We start from the raw sequence: 19,203 nt of genomic DNA on the forward strand, positions 1-19,203 counted from the left end.
AAGTATTCTCCTGTTTTCCATTTTATTTTCCATTGTTAAATATTTTTTATACATTTTCATTGTGGCTGGTCTTTTAGAGAGTACTTTTAACATCTTGAGAGTACTTGGGCTTATTTTAGTGACACTGTGGCCACTCAGATAAGCCTTACTTCGTCGGTCACACACTACCTTTTATATCAGTATTAATTTGACAAAGTATAACTGGTTATTCATTGTAAGAGCATTAGTGTATTTGACTGATGGCAGTAGTCTACCTTGTGGTCTGGAGAGAGAGGACATAGCTAGTGTTATCTTGGCAGCCTTTCCCAGGTGTGTGTGTGTGTGTGTGTGTGTGTGTGTGTGTGTGTGTAAAATCAGATATTCAGAGGTGTGTCAAATACTTGGAAATGGGACACGGTGCTCCAAAGTGAGTCTTGTTTGGTATCTGGAGAGACAGAGTTTTCAGTCCCAGTGGAGGGTATTTCCTGTGTGCCCTTGAGGGAAATTGTGCTTGATGCAGAGAGCTGCATTTGAAATACTGTGTAAAAACATTCATTCTGTGAGAGTTTTGGATTTTTGTCTTTTTGGAAGTGGATGGACTCTAAAAGCTTTCCAGGGGCAACTTCTTAGTGCTCTGTACATACTTCTATAAAGCATTACGAATCAGATTCATTTTCCAGGTTTAGAACAGCCTTTGTTTGCACCATTTTACAGGAATCCAGGGCACTTCTCCTTCCTTCTGTGAAACTGTATAAGTCTTGGTATTTTACTGATACAGTTAAGGTTTCTGCAGCAGTGATTATGAAGAGCATAGTACAGTTGTGCAAGTAAACTTACCAGAACAGTAAATGTTGGAATATATCAAATACTGCAGTAGCTGTTCCCTCCCTTCCATCCCTCTTTTTGTGTTTATGGCATGGTAAGGATTTATATATGTTTTGGTCAAGGCAAACGGAACACAGCTCTGGATGAAGTCCCCCTGATAAGCAAAAGAGCAAATCCAATGAAAAAAACTCTAGAGGCACACCACAACAAACGGAGCTGACCTGATGAAAACCTTTATATTCACACAAAGAGCACAGAACAATGGCCAGTAAGCGCTTTCATGTTTCTCTGAACGCTTCTTCAAACTTAACAAGTACTCCTTCTATAGTACATCTGTATAAAGGCAGGTTTAACCAGCTTGCACCAATCAAAATCATCCTATTACATCGTTAATTAATGCAGTAATCAAAAATCAATTAAATCTCTGCCTAGTAGTGCTTACAATACTAAAGAATTTAGTGTGTCATCACATAATGCATGCAGAAAGCATATACAAATGTGTGCATGCAATAAAAACAAACACATGTATATATACATATATATATATACATATATATATATATATATATATACGTGTGTGTGTGTGTGTGTGTGTATATATATATATATATATATATATATATATATATATATATATATATATATATATGCATGCACAAAGCCCAAAAAAATGAAAACGGAGGTAAAGCAAGTCCATAGACAAGTTCAGTAATATAAATAAATCCAAATAAGTTCCAATGGCACCAGCAGTAAAATTCCACAGTTTATTTTAAAGAGAATGTGAGTGCTTCCGCGGATTACAACTCCGCTTCTTCAGACGTCTCCAAATTTCCAACAATCACACACACTCAAGAAAATGTGGATTCAGATAACCTAGTGTGGAACATCTCCAATCACACATTAACTGATGATGAAATCAGACTTTTGAATAAAGGTATAAATTTTATACCAACTTGCAACTTGGATGTTAGTGACACTATTTTAGCTATTAGAATGTTTACACGCAATGTAGCTTTGAAATTAATGTATAATCAATGTTTACCACCCAATAATTGCTCTTTTAAGTGTAAAAGTTTATATGTGCCACATTTACCACCAAATCTTGAAGTGTTTCTTAGGGCAGTAGAAAATACTCTTTACAATCAATTGGAATCACTAAATGTAAATAGTGAGAGGAATTTAACTAGCAGTGAATTATTAGCATTGGATAATCTTAAAGCAGATGGTAGGATAGCGATACGACCTGCCGATAAAGGAGGTCCTATCGTTGTGATGGATATGGAATATTACATCACAACCATGCTAGATATGTTAAAAAGTGAAGCGTATGAGGCTGTACCCATAACTGTGGTACATGATATTCATAGTAACATCTATAATATGTTGAATGAGTGTAAGACTCTGGGATTGCTAACAGATGAACTATTTAGTTTTTTCTCTGTCGATCATCCAGTTGTACCAAACTTACATGGGTTGCCAAAAGTTCATAAAAATCCTGTGCTCCCAATGTTCAGGCCTATAGTGTCAGGTGCTGGATGGCTCACTGAGCCCATTTCAATTTATTTTGATTATGAGTTAAAAAATGTACTCCAAAAATACTTATGTGTTGAGGGATACTGAACACTTTTTGAATGACCTATATATTTTTACTATGGACCTGAGCAATCTTGAAGAACTGATATTAGTAACAATGGATGTAGAGTCACTCTTCACATGTATACCCAAGGATGAAGGGATAAATATGGTTAAGGAACTTTTGTTGGAAGAGAACTCAGTGCAAGCAAGAAAAATAGATTTTATTACTCTGCTACTTGAGTCGGTATTAGACAATAATGTGTTTCTATTTAATAATCAGTGATACAAACAAAGAAAGGGAGTAGCAATGGGCACCAGTTGCGCCAACACCTATGCTAATTTAGTGATGGTAGCATGGGAGAGATGCATTATACTAACAGAGCCCAGAGTGTTTTTTTTATAGGCGATTTGTGGACGACCTTTTCTTTGTTTGGAAGGTTACATCAGAAACACTTATGTCATTTTTTGATTATGTGAATACTACAAATATGTTCCTTAAGTTTACTATTGCATACTCCAGTGACATCATTAATTATCTAGATGTTACAATTTATCAAGAGAGAAATGCTTTTAAAACCAGAGTCTATAGGAAAGCCTGTTATAGAGCTGCTTATTTACACAGAGATAGCATGCACAATCCCATGGTATTTGGTAACATCGTAAAGGGACAGGCCATGCGAACATCTAGACTATGCTGTGATGATGCCTCTCTCAGCATGGAACTAAGCAGACTCAAGACAAGGCTTATATCCAGGGGTTATAATGAACAAGAAATAGATAATACATATAATCAAGTGAGTAAATTAAGGGCAACTAGAGCTAGACCCTATTATTCCTCTGGAGATATAAAATCAACGTCAAACAAGCGATTTGATGCTCCTGGAAGAAAGGAATCTATAATGCTTCCCTATTGTAACAACATTGATATAATAAAAGGTGTGATAGCTGACAATTGGAATATTCTTGTAGTGGATGAGAGAACAAAAGAACTAGAAGGGAATTTCCCTACTTTTACATATAAGAATATGAAAAGTTTGAAACATCATTTATGCTATCGTGATTTGAACAATTTAGGAGCATCAGACAGTACTAAAATATATATGGGTACTAAGAAATGTGGTAACTGTATACAATGTGATTTTATAGATGAGTCACGCTTTTTCAAGCATCCTGATACAGGCCGCCTTTGGGAACTCAGGAACAACAGTACATGTAATACCAGAAATGTAGTATACGTTGCTCATTGCTCTCTGTTATAAATTCTATGTAGGTAAAGCGAATAGATCCTTGAAAGAAAGGATAAGAGATCACAGGTACTGCCTTATGAGACATCAAGACTATAGTGCCATAGCAAAACATACACTTCAAATGGGTGTGGAGCACACTTTTTACTTCCATGTATTGCACGTTCAACTGCCTAATATTAGATTAGGTGATATAGTAAATGATACTGAGCAGGCAGAAATCAAATGGATTTTGAGGTTAGCAGCACATAGGGGTAGAGGACTCAATGACAGTGTCCCTCTGAAACCAGTATTAAAAGCCAGAGCCCTCAGATTAATTTTTTCTTATTATATATGTTTTTAACAATTATATTAAATTTTTGTGTATTTATTGATGTTTAGCTTGAAATTTATAAAATATGTGACACAGTTTGAGCAGCTGTATCTATTTATTAATATTATTATTATTTTATATGGAATATTGTTTCATTTGAGTAATGTAGCCACATTTATTTTATAGTAGTTTGTGTGTATATATTCACTGCATACTCTATAGTTGAATGAATTGAGCAGTAGTCATGTGATTGATTAATTATCTAATTTAGTATGCTGTTGAATGGTTTTAGTATAAAAGAGTTTGGTGCAATGAGTGTATTATGTCTGAAGAAGTGGAGTTGTAATCCGCGAAAGCGCTCACGTTCTCTTTAAAGTAAACTGTGGAATTTTACTGCTGGTGCCATTGGAACTTATTTAGATTTATTTATATTATTGAACTTGTCTATGGACTTCCTTTACCTCCATTTTCATTTTTTTGGGTTTTGTGCATATATATATATATATATATATATACATACACACACACACACTCTAACTAGTAAAATGTGCATAGAAAATATATATAACAAGATACAACCATATAAAACATGGGCATTCATATAAATGTCCTACATCTAAAAACATGTTTATTCTAACCATTTAACATTCATAATGTCAGTAAAATTTCATTACCATAAAAATCTGCTGTTCCATATAAAAACTACTATTCCATAAAAACTTCATACTCGTGTATATATAATAACATGTATTCATACTTGTGTACCAAGGTAATAAATAGGGGGCTGCCCATTAAAAGTGACTAGTGAGTAAGGGGTTGATCTTTAAGGAAGGGTTTCAGTGAAACCCTATCATTTAGGCCGTGCAACCTATCTGCTTGTAACCTCAGGATCAGTCTAGCTTCCTGCTTCTCAGTATGGTTCCTGACATTACCTAACTTTGCTGTGATTAATCTTTCCAGTTATGTTCTAAATGAAACAGAAAGGGGACTTTTAAATAAAGGACTTTCATTTATCCCAGCAAAGAGCATCGATTGTACTGAATTAATGTTGGATATTAAATTATTCACTAGGAAAGTTAGCTTAAACATTTTGTATGGTGTTAATGTGAGTAATGTAACTACAAGTTTTAGAAAGCCATCCACTTTTACACCCCAGTTACATCCCTTGTTAGAGGTGTTTGAGAAAGCTTGTGAGAGGGATTTACTGAGCTTATTGGAGAGAGGTAGAGCTGATAGGAAAGATGTTTTTTTACAATTTGAATGTCAGGGACAGAGAAGCACTCGGAAGACTCTTCAAAGCAATGAAGGAATTGTTATTAGACCTGCCAATAAAGGCGGAGCTATTGTTCTAATGGATAGAAATGTTTATGCAAGTAAAATGAGTGATTTATTGGGAGAGCAAGGGACTTATCAGAATTTGAATGCTGTGCAGTTAGGATTATAAAAGATGTACATAGCACATTATATGATATGTTTATATGTAATGTTATAGATTTTGAGCTGTACAAGTATTTTTTTGATTGAGAAACCTGTGATTCCAGTTATAAGGGGACTACTTAAGGTACACAAATGCTTGCTAAATCCTGCTATGAGACTCATTGTCTCGAGTAAAGGATGGCTAACAGAGCCTGTATCTATTTATGTTGAGAAGCAATTAAGACAGGTAGTCGATGCGACAACAACCGTGATTAGAGATACTCAGCATTTCTTGGAAACTCTGACAGAGTATGTGACAACAGGAGGTGATATATCCTCAGATTTGTTGATTACTTTAGATAGACCCATTATAGAGTATAATGCCCCATTTGGTATGTACCTCACAAGACATCTGCAACAGCTGGAAAGGCCACAGAAATACCTCACTAAAAGAATCACAGGCCTAAAGCAGATTCCATATGCTGACCGTCTAAAAAAAACTCCAGCTATACTCTGTGGCATATCAACATACAAGGCCATGTCAAATCCTGAGCTGTTGGACATGCTCCACTTAAAGAAATCCCAATCCCTCAGAGCCACACACTCCAGGGATCTAAACCTTATTATCACAATGAACAAAACATGCTGGAGGGATAGGTTCCTGACCCAGAGACTCCCCATACTCTGGAATAGACTGCCCATACATGTCAAGCAGAGCGCCTCATTGGCCCTCTTCAAAAGGAACCTTGATGATTGGATGGGAGATAGGAAATTCACTCCGGGGATCATGTCAGTTGCCCTGCTAGACAGGGACCCAGAGAAGTAAATATTGTGGAAAGAAATATCCAGGGAATTGTTATGGCTTGGCTTGCATAGGCCTTAGGGCCGATAGCCTAGTACCAACCTATGAACCTATGTCACCTCATTGTTTACTAGTATACCAAATGAAATGGGTGTTGAATATATGAGGTTGTTCCTGATAGTGAAAAGTATGCCAAGATATTTGTTCATTAGATGTGCAATGCCCATGGATGTTATTTTGAAAAACAATGTCTTTATGTATGATGACAACTATTTTCTACAATTGAAAGGTGTAGCGATGGGGACTCCATGCACCAATTCTTATGCCAATTTGGTAATGGCATATGGGAGGATACCTATGTGATGCAGAATGCACAGTACACAACTCAGATCAAATACTATAAACGCTTTGTAGATGATTTTTTTTTGGTTTGGAGAGGTGATGAGGATAGTTTAAAAAGTTTCATAGAGTATATAAATGGCACTACCATTTTTCTCTCTAACAGGGAATTGGTCCAAGAACGAGAGAGAGAATTTCTAGATGTTAGTACATAAACAAGATGAAGGGATAAAGACCGAGCTGTTTAGGAAGACTTGTAGGAAGAATGCATTGTTATATCGCACAAGTATGCACCCTCCACACATCTACCAAAATACAGTTAAAGGTCAGGCCCTAAGGGCCTCCAGGCTCACCAGTGAAGACTCTGTATTTCAGCTCAGATTAGACAGTTTAGAGAATGAATTTAAGGAGATAGGGTACCATAGCTATGTAACTGATGATATTCACGATGAGATTGTGAACAGAAGTGGACACCACAGGTAAACCATACATTAAGAGGAATAGAGAGAGATTATGTACAGAGACTAATGGAACCAGAGGCACTGGTAATATCAGTAGGATAGTGATACCATACACCATCAGTAGTAGAAAGATTAAAGAGATCATTCACAATAATTGGCACATACTTATTGGACAGTCAAGTCAGAGAAGCAGCAGGGAATGCACCGAATCTTACATACAAGTATACTCAGCCATTGAAAAGGATATTGTGCTATGAGAAAACTGGAAGGGATAGGACCAGATCTGTCAGAGTAGGAATGTTTCCATGTAGGTCATACAACCATTGCAGATGTTCTTCGTGTTTCACTGCTGCAGTCATTACATTTGGGTAATCTGCTGGCAGGTTGCCCTCAGTCGGCCTGATTAACAAAGTCTTTGGTCCTGCGATAGTTGTTGTCCCTTCTTCCATGATGTCAGGCTGTAAGGGGTATAAAACATGCAGCTGACGCCATTACATCAGCCTTTCTTGCCACACGGTGCCCGAAGCAGAAGCAGTTCGCAAGTGCTGGTCGTCCGACTCCTGAAATTTTCATTTTAGAGTTTCAGAACTGAAGTCTTCAACTAAAAAGCTAAGTACCCCATTGGGGAAACTTTTTCTTGCTCCTTACTGATGTCAGTAAAAGTTGTTAATTGTATTGCTTCTGGGAAGCAAATACCTCGTAAGTATTTCCATTTGTACTGTATTCCTTGCCTAGGCCCTGACCACGACGTACCTTGCTGTCGGTTTTGTGCTTTATTTAATCGGCACACTATCCGTCGTTGGTACATTTTTGCTTCTAAATATTTCGGTTATCAGTTTAATTATCCAGAGGTGATGTCGGTTAGCCATCTGACTACCGGAATACAGAAAAAACGCAAAGAAGAGGACAGAGACAGGCTGTTGAGGTCCAAAACTGCTGATGATGCTTCTCTTAAGCCAGTAGCCAGTTCGCCGTTACTCAGTGAGGTGCTTTTGCAGCCCCTGATACCCGCTACTTCTGATTCGCAGGCCTCTACTGAGACCCATTCGGAGTCCGGTATGCCGCGAGATGCTTCACCTATGGAACCCACAGATGTCTCTACCTTGGATGGGTCCAGAGCCGCTGTGCAGGCACCGGCTTCTGAGGGTGTATTGAGGACTACAGATTTGTATATTAAACCGACACCACCTTCAATTTTCAGGCCAAAATCTCGATCTATGTCTAAAAAAACGATGCCCAGGCCACATGTTCAGGCCCCAATGCCTAAAAAACAAATGATCAAAATGGCTGAAGATTTAATTACTCTAATCAGGAGCAGTTAACCCCCCCCCCCTTCTAAGAGGCCTATGGCTGAACTTGATTATGAATCTTCTGAGCAGGACTCTGTTTCTTCTGACTCTTCTAATGAACAGGATTTGTCCATATCTACTTATGAGGACTCTAATGCAGAGGATTCTATTCCTTCTGCTTCTCCCCCTGAGGATTTTTCTTTTGGGGAAGCTACATACCTTAGGGAGCATTTCCACTGGGAAAGTCAGGATTTTTCTGAATCCAAAAAGAGACTTAGGGATTTCCTTCTTCTTCCTCAGCATAGGCCTTTGGCTATACCTCCTGTACTAGACATTGTTGTTGTGTTTTCAAAGTCCAGTATGGCCCCTGATTCCTTCCTCCAGCTAGACAGATACTGCAGGGTCCCTGACTCCCACAAATTCCTTTTCAAAAATCCTGTTGCGGACCCTAAAACCATTTCTCAGGGGCCCAAGGGCATTAAGGCTTCTACAGCTAAAAATCCTACCCCTTCTGATAGAGACTCCAGGGCGCTGGATAGATGGGGTAAAAAGGTTTATACTTCTGCAACCCTGGCAGTCAGGGTTTTAAACGGTCAATTCCATATGCTAAAATATCAACAGCATATCATGGGACTGCTTAAACAGAAAATTATGTTGATTTCTGACTGTGTGGAAAATAAGGATTTACAGGATTTATTGCATTCAGCAGAACAAGTTGGAAAACATACTTTGTAATGTGATTTTGATTCTTTGGAGTCCTCTTGCAGGGCTGCTGTTACTGGGTCTGTCCTTGGAAGGCATGCCTGGCTTTAGGAGCAATCTCTGCCTGATCATGTTAAAGCAAAATTGTTGAATGCTCCTTTGCAGCAGGACCATCTGTTTGGCAATAAGGCTGAAGAAGTTCTAAAAAAGATGGAAGATAAAGCTAAATCTATGCAAACTGTGAAAGATTTCTTACAAGTAAAACCTCCAAGATTTAGTAGGCACTGGCCTACTAAGAACTGGTCCTTTCCAGTTCCTTCCAGAGCCACTCAAGCCAAACCCAGACATTCCAAAAGCACCAGGTTTCAGTCCCAAGGGACTTTGAGAACTAAGCAATGGGGTGCCTCCGCTTCCAAATCTGGAAATAACAGGACACCTCCCTGTGGTAAACAGTCTCAGTGACTTTCCTTTAAAATTACCAAGCACTTACCTCTTAGCCGCACCTTTGGGGGGAAAACTCGCTCTTCATGCAAAAAACTGGCAGCTTATAACCCAGAATAAATGGGTTTTAAATATAGTGTCCCAGGGATACAGATTTCATTTCCACATGTTGCCAACTCCAAACAGATGGCCAGACCTGCCCCCAAATCAGTGGGCAGAGGCTCAGAAACAAGTACTTTCCCTGCTAAACATGGGAGCAATTCAACTAGTACCAGAAGAGGAAAAAGGGACAAGGTTTCTATTCCAGACTTTTCCTGGTACCCAAAAAAGACAAATCATAGCATCCAATTCTGAACCTATCTACTCTAAACACCTTTCTGGACATTCCGAAATTCAAGATGCTGACTCTTCACTAGTTACTTTCTATGCTAGGCAAAGATGCCTGGTTGGCAACTCTAGATTTAAAAGAGGCTTACCTGCATATCCCAATCAGAGAATCTTGCAGAAGATACCTCCGCTTCAAAGCAGGCTACTTGCATTATCAGTTCTCTGCACTGCCCTTTGGCTTATCTACTGCGCCAAGGGTATTTACAAAGTGCCTGGCTCCAATAATTGCATTTTGCAGGCAAAGAAATATTCAAATATATACATACCTGGATGATTGTGTAATTCAGGGAGAAAACAAGGCCATCCTTTTAAAACATCTGACATTTGTAAAAAGGGTTCTAACTTGTCTAGGGTACACCATAAATGAAAAGAAATCACAACTGGTGCCCTCTCAGAAAATTACATTTTTGGGTGCAGGCTTGAATACAACTGCCCAGATGGCTTTCCTTACACCAGAAAAGCAAATTCATTTGGTGACTTAAACAGATGGCCACAAAAACCCTGCTGTCTGCAGGACAAATACTGCAAACCTTGGGGTTTATGGCCTCCTGTATTCTTCTAATTCCATATGCAAGACTGCATATGAGGAAACATCAGTGGTGCTTAAAAAGTTTATAGAGTCAACATTGTCACAACCTGGAAACTGATTCCTATCATACCTTGCCTGCAACTAGAGTTCTTATGGTGGGCAGAGGCCTGCCACCAAAACAAGGGACTGCCATTCAAACCACCCCTGCAGCCCAAACCCTAACTACAGACTCATCAGACTATGCATTGGAGGCTCATCTGGCAGGGAAGTGCATTCAGGGCAAATGGAGCCCAAATGAAATGTATCTTCATATCAATCAAAAAGAAATGCTAGCTGTACAGAATGCACTGACAGCCTTCAAGGACTACCTTCATCCAGGGCAACTAATGGTAAAGACGGACAACACCACAGTTATGTGGTATATAAGCAAGCATGGGTGTACACATTCCTACCCCCTCTGCAGACAAGCCATGGCATTGTGGAACACGGCCTTGAGCTATCAAGTACAACTACAAGCTCAATTCCTGCCAGGAAAGCTGAATATTTTGGCAGATGAACTAAGCAGAAATCTGATGGACCCACACAAATGGAAACTGGAACCATGGATTTTCAACATGTTGACATGTAAATGGGGGAGCCCAGACATAGATCTTTTTGCCTCACCCCAGAACTACCAATTGGACAAATTTTGCACAAGAACTCCTCAGAAAAAGCCTGGAAAGTGGATGCTCTGTCCTTCAGCTGGGAAAACCTATCAGTCTATGCCTTTCCCCCTCTGCCTCTGCTCTCCAAAGTTCTACTAAAAGTCAAACAGGACAAACCAAAAATGTTTTTGATTGCTCCAGACTGGCCTTGCCAACACTGGTACCCACTCTTACTCAGTCTGTCACAAATTTCTCCATGGCATCTGCCTCAGACACCTTCCTTACTGTCTCAGGAGAACAACCAAATTCTGCACCCTTAGCTCTAAACAGTGAAGCTTGCAGCTTGGCTAATCACTTAAATTCACCCTTAGCATCCCTCAGCAAACCCACGATGGATGTCATTTTGGAGGCGAGAAGACCTAGCACTAGAAAATTTTATGCTGACAAATGGAAAAGATTCTGTGCCTGGAATCAATCTTGAGGGATGAGCACAGCAGTGCCCAATTTACCTCAGAATTTGCAATACTTAACTGAGATGCTTCACAAGGGCCTGTCTTTTTCTTCCATAAAAATCCATGCCTCTGCCATTTCAGCTCATTACAACACAGAACCCCCCTCTTCTCTCATCCTCTGCTAAAGCAGTGTCTCAGAGGGGCCAAAAACTTGAGGCCACCCAGGAGAGCTCCAACCCCTGCCTGGGACCTTAACTTGTATTGGAGAAAATCACTGTGCCTCCTTTCGAGCCAGCTGATACTGCAGACTTAAAATTTCTTTCCTGAAAAACAGCCTTCCTTTTAGCAATCACTTCGGCTAGAAGGATTTCAGAATTACAGGCCCTTATGGCAGTGGAGCCTTTCATCATCATTCATGCGGACAGGGTGTCACTCAGGACCAACCCATCCTTCATGCCCAAGGTGGTGTCAGTCCATTCATTTGCCAACCTTCTTTCCTAATCGACAGAACAAGGGGGAGCGGATTCTGCATTCATTGGATGTACTCAGACAACTTAGATTTTACTTGGACAGGACTAAATCTCGAAGAAAATCTGAACTGCTGGTAGCATTTGCTGCAGGGGCAGAGGGAAAGGCTATTTCAAAGCAACCATTTCTAAATGGATAACCCATTCTATTCATTTCTGCTATAAGCACCATGGAACACCTATCCCCCAGGGGATCAGATCCCGTTCCACCAGGCCTGCATCTACTTCTACAGCCTTTCTCAGAGGTGTTCCTACCAGGGATATTCTAGAAGCTGCTACCTGGAGTTCAGTTCATACTTTCACCAAGCACTATCATTTACCAATTTTTCTCTAAATCCAGAGCTGGCTTTGCCACTGCTGTTTTGCAGGGCCTTATAGCCGGTCCTAATGCTGTATAAAACCATCCTCCCAACCATACCTTTGGGAATCTACCCAAATGTAATGACTGCAACAGTGAAACATGAAGAACATAGTACAGTTGTGTACACTTACCATAAATGTAGATGGTCGAGTGTATTCACTGTTGCAGTCTTTGTTATCCTCCCTCCAGACCCCTATTTTTTCTCTTACTATGCCTCTCCTTTCTTTTACTACACTTAAAAGCCTTTTTGATGTATTTGCTTTTGTTTGGAGGTATATTTTTATGTTTTAAATTATTTATATATTTTTTGCTCCCCATTTGGGGGGCACCTGACATCTGGGGCAAGAAAAACTGATGTAATGGCGTCGGCTGCATGTTTTATACCCCTGACGACCTGATGTAATGGAAGAAGGGACAGCAACCGACGCAGGACCCAAGACTTTGTTAATCAGGCCGACTGAGGGCAACCTGCCAGCAGATTACCCAAATGTAATGACTGCAACTGTGAATACACTCGAACATCTACATTTATGGTAAGTGTACACAACTGTACTTTTCATGTCTGGTAAGTGTACACAACTGTACTTTTCATGTCTGGGAGCAAGGAATTTACTCACCCTGACACAGGTCATGTATTGTCTTTTAAGATATATGCAGACTGTAAGACAAGGGATCTTGTATATCTAGCTGCATGTCAGAAATGCAGTTGCTTCTATGTTGGTAAAACCAATAGAACGCTGAGAGAGCGTGTGAGGGAACACATTTATGCCATCAGTAGAGAAGATGAGAGTAATGCTCTTGCAAGACATGTAATGCATACAGATACAACATATAAATTTCGGTTTACGGTGATGGAATTAATATACAAAACAGCGAGGTTAGGTGATGTCAGGAACCATGCTGAGAGGCAGGAAGCTAGATTGATCTTGAGGTTAGCAGATAGGTTGCACAGCCTAAATGATAGGGTTTCACCGAAACCCTTCCTTAAAGATCGACCCCTTACTCTCTTTTAATATGCAGACCCCTATTTATTACCTTGGTACACAAGTATGAATGCATGTTTTTATATATACACGAGTATGAAGTTTTTATGGAATAGTAGTTTTTATATGGAACAGCAGATTTTTATGGTAATGAAATTTTACTGACATTATGAATGTTAAATGGCTAGAATAAACATGTTTTGAGATGTAGGACATTTATATGAATGCTCATGTTTTATATGGTTGTATCTTGTTATATATATTTTCTATGCGCATTTTGTTAGAGTGTGTGTGTGTGTGTGTGTGTGTGTGTGTGTGTGTGTGTGTGTGTGTATATATATATATATATATATATATATATATTTGTTTTTATTGCATGCACACATTTGCATATGCTTTCTGTATGCATTGTTATGTGATGACACTAAATTCTTCAGTATTGTAAGCACTACCAGGCAGAGATTATTTCATTGATTTTTGATTACTGCATTAATTAACCATGTAATGGGATGATTTTGATTGGTGCATGCTGGTTAAAGCTGCCTTTATATTGATGTAATATAGAAGGAGTACTTTTTAAGTCTGAAGAAGCGTTCAGAGAAATGTGAAAGCCCTTACTGGCCATTGTTCTGTGCTCTTTGTGTGAATAAAAAGGTTTTCATCAGGTCGGTTCCATCTGTTGTGGTGTGCCTCTGGAGTTTTTTTTCATTGGATTTATATATGTTTTCCCATCTTTACCTTTCTTATCAGTGCTACAGGCTCTTGATTTAATTAGCAAGAAAGTCCTGAACCTTTTGGCACCCAGGTTGCTGGTGTTAGGAGCTCATGCAGCCAGCTGCCCCTATGCATGTGGAAGGAGCCCAAGCCTTTGGGAGACTGGCCAGTTGTTTAATTCTTGAGGACATAACCCCATACAGCTAAAGCTACTGCAGCAGTGATATATTAGAACATTTACTGTTATGGTAAGTTTTCTTACACATCTGTACTAATATATCTAATGTGTGCTGCTGCATGCAGTGTAGTATCCCCTTCAAGTATGTTCTTTTCATTGTTGGACTGTTGCTGTATAGAATTATTTCCACCCTGATGTTTATTGTAATAAATGTAGTTATGCCTTATGTACTGTAAAAAAAAACTAGAGACTTGTTGGAATTCTTTCTGAACTGGTTGATCTTTGAATATCAATTTTGGCAGAACAGTGGCTCTGTGTAATGTGATATTGTGGTGATAAAATGAATTGTATTAAAAATGTGTGTGTGTGTGTGTGTGTGTGTGTGTGTGTGTGTGTGTGTGTATATATATATATATATATATATATATATATATATATATATATATATATATATATATAAAAATATATATTTATTTATGTATAGCTCCACTTCTGAATCTCGAAATACTGAAATGTCAAATTTCAGTATCTCGAGATCAGAATACCGAAAGTCCAGAAAAATGAAAAATCACAATTTGAAAGTAAAAGACCACAAATAAACACCCAATCCTCCTCCTACATGAAAACCCAAAAAATAAAGTCAAAACACACAACACTAGTATGCGTTTAAGAAGGGAGGTCAAGCCCCCCTGTACTTCCATCTGTGGGGGTTGTGTCCCCCACACCCTCTCTACTTATATATACCAACTCTGAGGTCACACTAACACGAAAAAAAAAAAAAAAACTACTGTTATGTACCCTACACTCCCATTGCACACTATCATACTTGTATCAATGAGAAATAAACACCACATGTACAAAAATCACCACTTCCAACACTAACACATGCACCTACTCTCACCTACCTACCCTAACCTGCTCCTAAAACTTCCCAAAATCTAAAACAAACCACATTTCTACCCAAAACCCGTACAAACCTACCTGAATCTCCGAACATAACCACACATTGGCCGCCATGTTTACTACCCAGAAACCAATGAACCTTAAAGTGACAGCATACCATGAAGAACAGACCATGCCACAACTGTTGCAAATTTGGCAAACTTAGATTTGACAATATGCAGTTTCGAACAACTGCACTTTCGGTATTCTTGTCTCAAGATACTTAAATTCGATATTTCTGTATTTCAAGATTCAGAAGTGGAACCATACACACACACACACACACACATACGCGCATGTTTGTGCGCATATTTTTTTCTTTTGTGGACTAGAGGTTCTACTGTGTCTTCATACCAGTGAATTTTTTTGTTTTTCTGTGCATTCAGAGAATGTAGCATAGCATTGATTGATTTTCATTACGTCACAATTTGCAGTGTTTGATTATGCTTGATATTCTCAATTCGATTTTTCAGAATCTTTCGGTCTGCCCAGAAGATGAATCAATTATTATGTCATCTTTTGTGAACACTATGACTTCCTTAAGTGTAAAGCAAGGTAATGTATGTTTTTTTTTTCTTTTCTATGCCATTGTTTTTCTAGAGAAAGGAGTTTTCATTTTATAGAAACTTAGATGGTATAGTTAAAATCATTTCACTATGTATCCAGATGATGATTTACAAATGCTGGTTAAATACATGACCCATGCAAGATACGTTTTCATTGTATGGTACTAGAAAGAAGACAGATAAATGTATTTTTTCATTTTTTTTTTTGGGGGGGGGGGGCAGTTGTTGAGCAGTGATCTAAATGGATTAACTTCAGGCCAACCCAAGGATTACAGGATTACAAAATAACACTACAAGTACACAGTACAGGAAAAAAGAATGGGAAATATTTATCAGCATCAAAGTTAGCAGTTTTGTATAAGTAGTTTCAGAACAAGGGCTTTTCCTTAGGACACACAGTGCAACAAATGTAAAGAAAGTTATAAATATAGTTGGTTAAATCAGATGTGTAGTATTTACATTGTATATACAGTAGGGTATCCTGTAACAAGCAATAATGTGTATGCAGGAAACTGAATCATTGTGGAAGTCTGAAGTTTGTGTTTTACTGTACTGGTTAGTGTCTGTCTGGATGATATATGGGTAGATATTTATTGGCTACCAATGTTTGCAATATTAGCATTAATTTGGTGTTATATAGAGGATAGGATGGAAAAGGAAGGGGAATGTTGGTGATAGGAGATATGGTGGCGGTTGGATGAGGTGTTAAATCTGTTAGGTTGTGAAACAGAGAAATTTATGGATACATCATCACAATATATAGTTCAAATGTAAGAAAGAAATTGAACCATATTGAAAAACACGTTCGTGTATCTTTTATTTTTGAGATGCATTATTTCAGTACTTGGTTTATTATGCATTTTAATTAGTTAAGAAAGAATTGGTTATATTACATAATAGAACTATTGAGAAAATATATGCATTATTTTTTTTTTCTTATTTAAAGGTTACTTTTCCAACACATCAGTGCAATTAGGTAATTTCAATTGCTAACTGAAAAGTGAAGAAAGGAATGCTGTTTTGCGTGCATAGTACAAATAAAGCCTCTGTCTTTTTGTACAGTCTTAATAAGTTAGCAGTATGTTTGTTTTCCTGTTAGAAACCTGCCATGTTTTTTTTTTCTAACCTGGCTGTTTAGTGTATGCACCAGTGACAGGGGTGGGACAAGAAACATTGAAGTTTGTTCTTTTTAGTTCTTGCTAATTTGTCAACTTTTTCTGAATTCATTCTGAAACATTATCAGTACAGTAGCATAACTTTTTTGTTTTACCAACTGTGGTTACCAACAGAAAAAAAGTATTTGAAAGAATCCTTATGTTTGAAAATATACTTGTAGAAAAGCAATTTTTAGAGAGTAAAAAATAATTTGTTTTAATTCCTGCAGTCAGTGGAAGTTTGTTTTGCCACTGTCTGTTCTGCCACTGTCAGCCCTGTCTTAAATTAACTTTGTGGAAGTATGTAATTAGCTTGGTGTTAAATTAACACTTTTGGCATAAACCAAAGTGATAGCCATATGAGGCTTTTGCTCTCTCTCTGTGCTGCACTGCCTTTGGCTAGTGCATATTCTGTTCCAGGCTCCCAGTGATGATCATTCATAACCTCATGCCTCCTATGTGGCAGCTCTGCAGGTAAGAGGTCATAATAATCCTTTGCATTTTTGGTCTTGTTAAGATGTGGAGGCTCTTAAGGCCGCTTGATATGTAAAAGTGCAGTCATTCCAGCCCCTATCTATCACTGCTGGATGACGACTTTGTTGGGGATGCCCTCATGCTTATGAGGAGCAGCTTATACTGGCATTATACACTTTACATTTCCTTCAGGGACAGCTAACCGAGTTTCCCTGTGCAAATGCTTGAAGACCCTTGAATTTCTTATGGAAGCTGGCATTTAGGGGTGTGATAAAAGGAGGTACTGCCAGTACAGGTAACTGGAGTTTTGTAAATAATTGCCATTGGCGAATGTAGAAATTATTTATATAAGATGTTTGTGTTACAGATGTATTAGAACTGTAGGCCATGTCAAACGGCTTGTACAGATGTACATGTGTTGAAAAGTATTTGTAAAATGCTTATGTTTAAAATGAGTCCACAACGTGCCCTACTGGAAGTGAACAGAAATGTATATGCACTATTGTATATGTTTAAATGTATATGTTTTAACATTGGAAACTGGGATACAAGAGATTTTCATTCCAGCAAACTTCAGAAAAATAACTGAAATGAAATTACATTATGGCTAGGCCATATAAGATGGTATCTTTCAGTTTTCAATGCAGCAAGAGGCACACTGTCTGTACTATGAAACTTTCAGTATTGTCTTTAGGGTGAACTAATTACTAGTCTTGAAAGCATGAAGGAATGCAATTGTTTTATGACTTCCAGCATCTGCCAGAGATCTGAGGAGAAGCTCTTGTCTGTATATTTTTCCAGGTAGATGCTAGATACTGCCAGCTTCACCAGTGAGGTTTTAGCCTTGGGACTAGAAGTCAGATGACAAGAAGTGATGTCATTCTGCAAGCTATCCCAGCAGTATTATTTTAGATATTATTTTGAGAAGTCTCTTAGTGAGACATAGCATTCTGCATTCTGTCTTGGATCTGACAACAACTAGAAGATCCATTTACCACATCTGTCTTGCTGTGTTAGTAAGTTCTTAGGTTATAGTAATTCTCATAGACTCAGTCAGGAATATAGTGAAGCTTAGTTCAGATATTTTTCTTTATTTATTTGAGACTGTCCTGCAATGTTGTTTTAAATATTTCCTGTGGTTTTGAACTCTGATGTCACTGTCAGTATATGTTTGGTATGGTCTTGTTTTTTTATTATTAAAAATATTTAAACCTTTCATTGTGGCTGATCTGTGTAGAGATATTTAAGTTTTGAGAGTATTTGCATGTTTATTTGGTAACACTATGTGGGTCACTATTAATCGCCTTGCTCTTGCTCAAACTATGATTTAAAGGTTCATAGGTAGGTACTAGGCTGTTGGCCCTAGGGCCTATACAAGTCTAGCTAAAAAGGTACCCTGGCTTTCGCCACCCAAGAAAATTATTTTCCTGTGCCCCTGTCAAGCAGAACCACAGAAGTGATCCCCGGGGTGAATTTCCTATTACCCATCCAATCATCAAGATTTTTCTTGAAGAGTGCTAATGAGGAGCTCTGTTTGACATAGATAGGTAGTCTGTTCCAGAGTATGGGCAGTCTCTGGGACAGGAATCTATCCCTCCAGCATGTTCTGTTCATTGTGGTGACAAGGTTTAGGTCCCTAGAGCGTGTAGCTCGGAGGGATTGGGATTTCTTTAAGTAGAGCATGTCCAACAGCTCTGGGTTTGACATGGCTTTGTATGTTAGGCAGAGATCGCCTCTGAGTAGGCGATATGCGATGGAGTAAAGCTGGAGTTTTTTGAGACGGTCTGCGTAAGGCATCTGTTTGTGGCCAGTAATCCTCTTTGTGAGGTATTTTTTCGGCCTTTCCAGTTGTTGTAGATGTCTTGTGAGGTACATACCAAAAGGGGCGTTGTACTCTATAATGGGT

The 19,203-nt window shown here is 38.5% G+C and overlaps 1 protein-coding gene across 4 annotated transcripts in view; it reads left to right on the forward strand.

Moving 5' to 3' along the window:
• The window catches only part of NCKAP1 (NCK associated protein 1), a gene marked incomplete in the record, with an annotated part of 2,707,503 nt that overhangs the window by 1,146,185 nt on the left and 1,542,115 nt on the right, over nt 1-19,203 (forward strand). For all 4 annotated transcript variants that reach the window (XM_044075245.1, XM_044075246.1, XM_044075247.1 and 1 more), the window contains 1 exon segment: nt 15,577-15,658. In XM_044075245.1, coding sequence (XP_043931180.1) covers nt 15,577-15,658 — 82 coding nt within the window.

This window comes from Protopterus annectens, chromosome 6.part0 (assembly GCF_019279795.1).
Source record: "Protopterus annectens isolate FY-2018-M chromosome 6.part0, PAN1.0, whole genome shotgun sequence".
Lineage (NCBI taxonomy): Eukaryota > Metazoa > Chordata > Ceratodontiformes > Protopteridae > Protopterus > Protopterus annectens.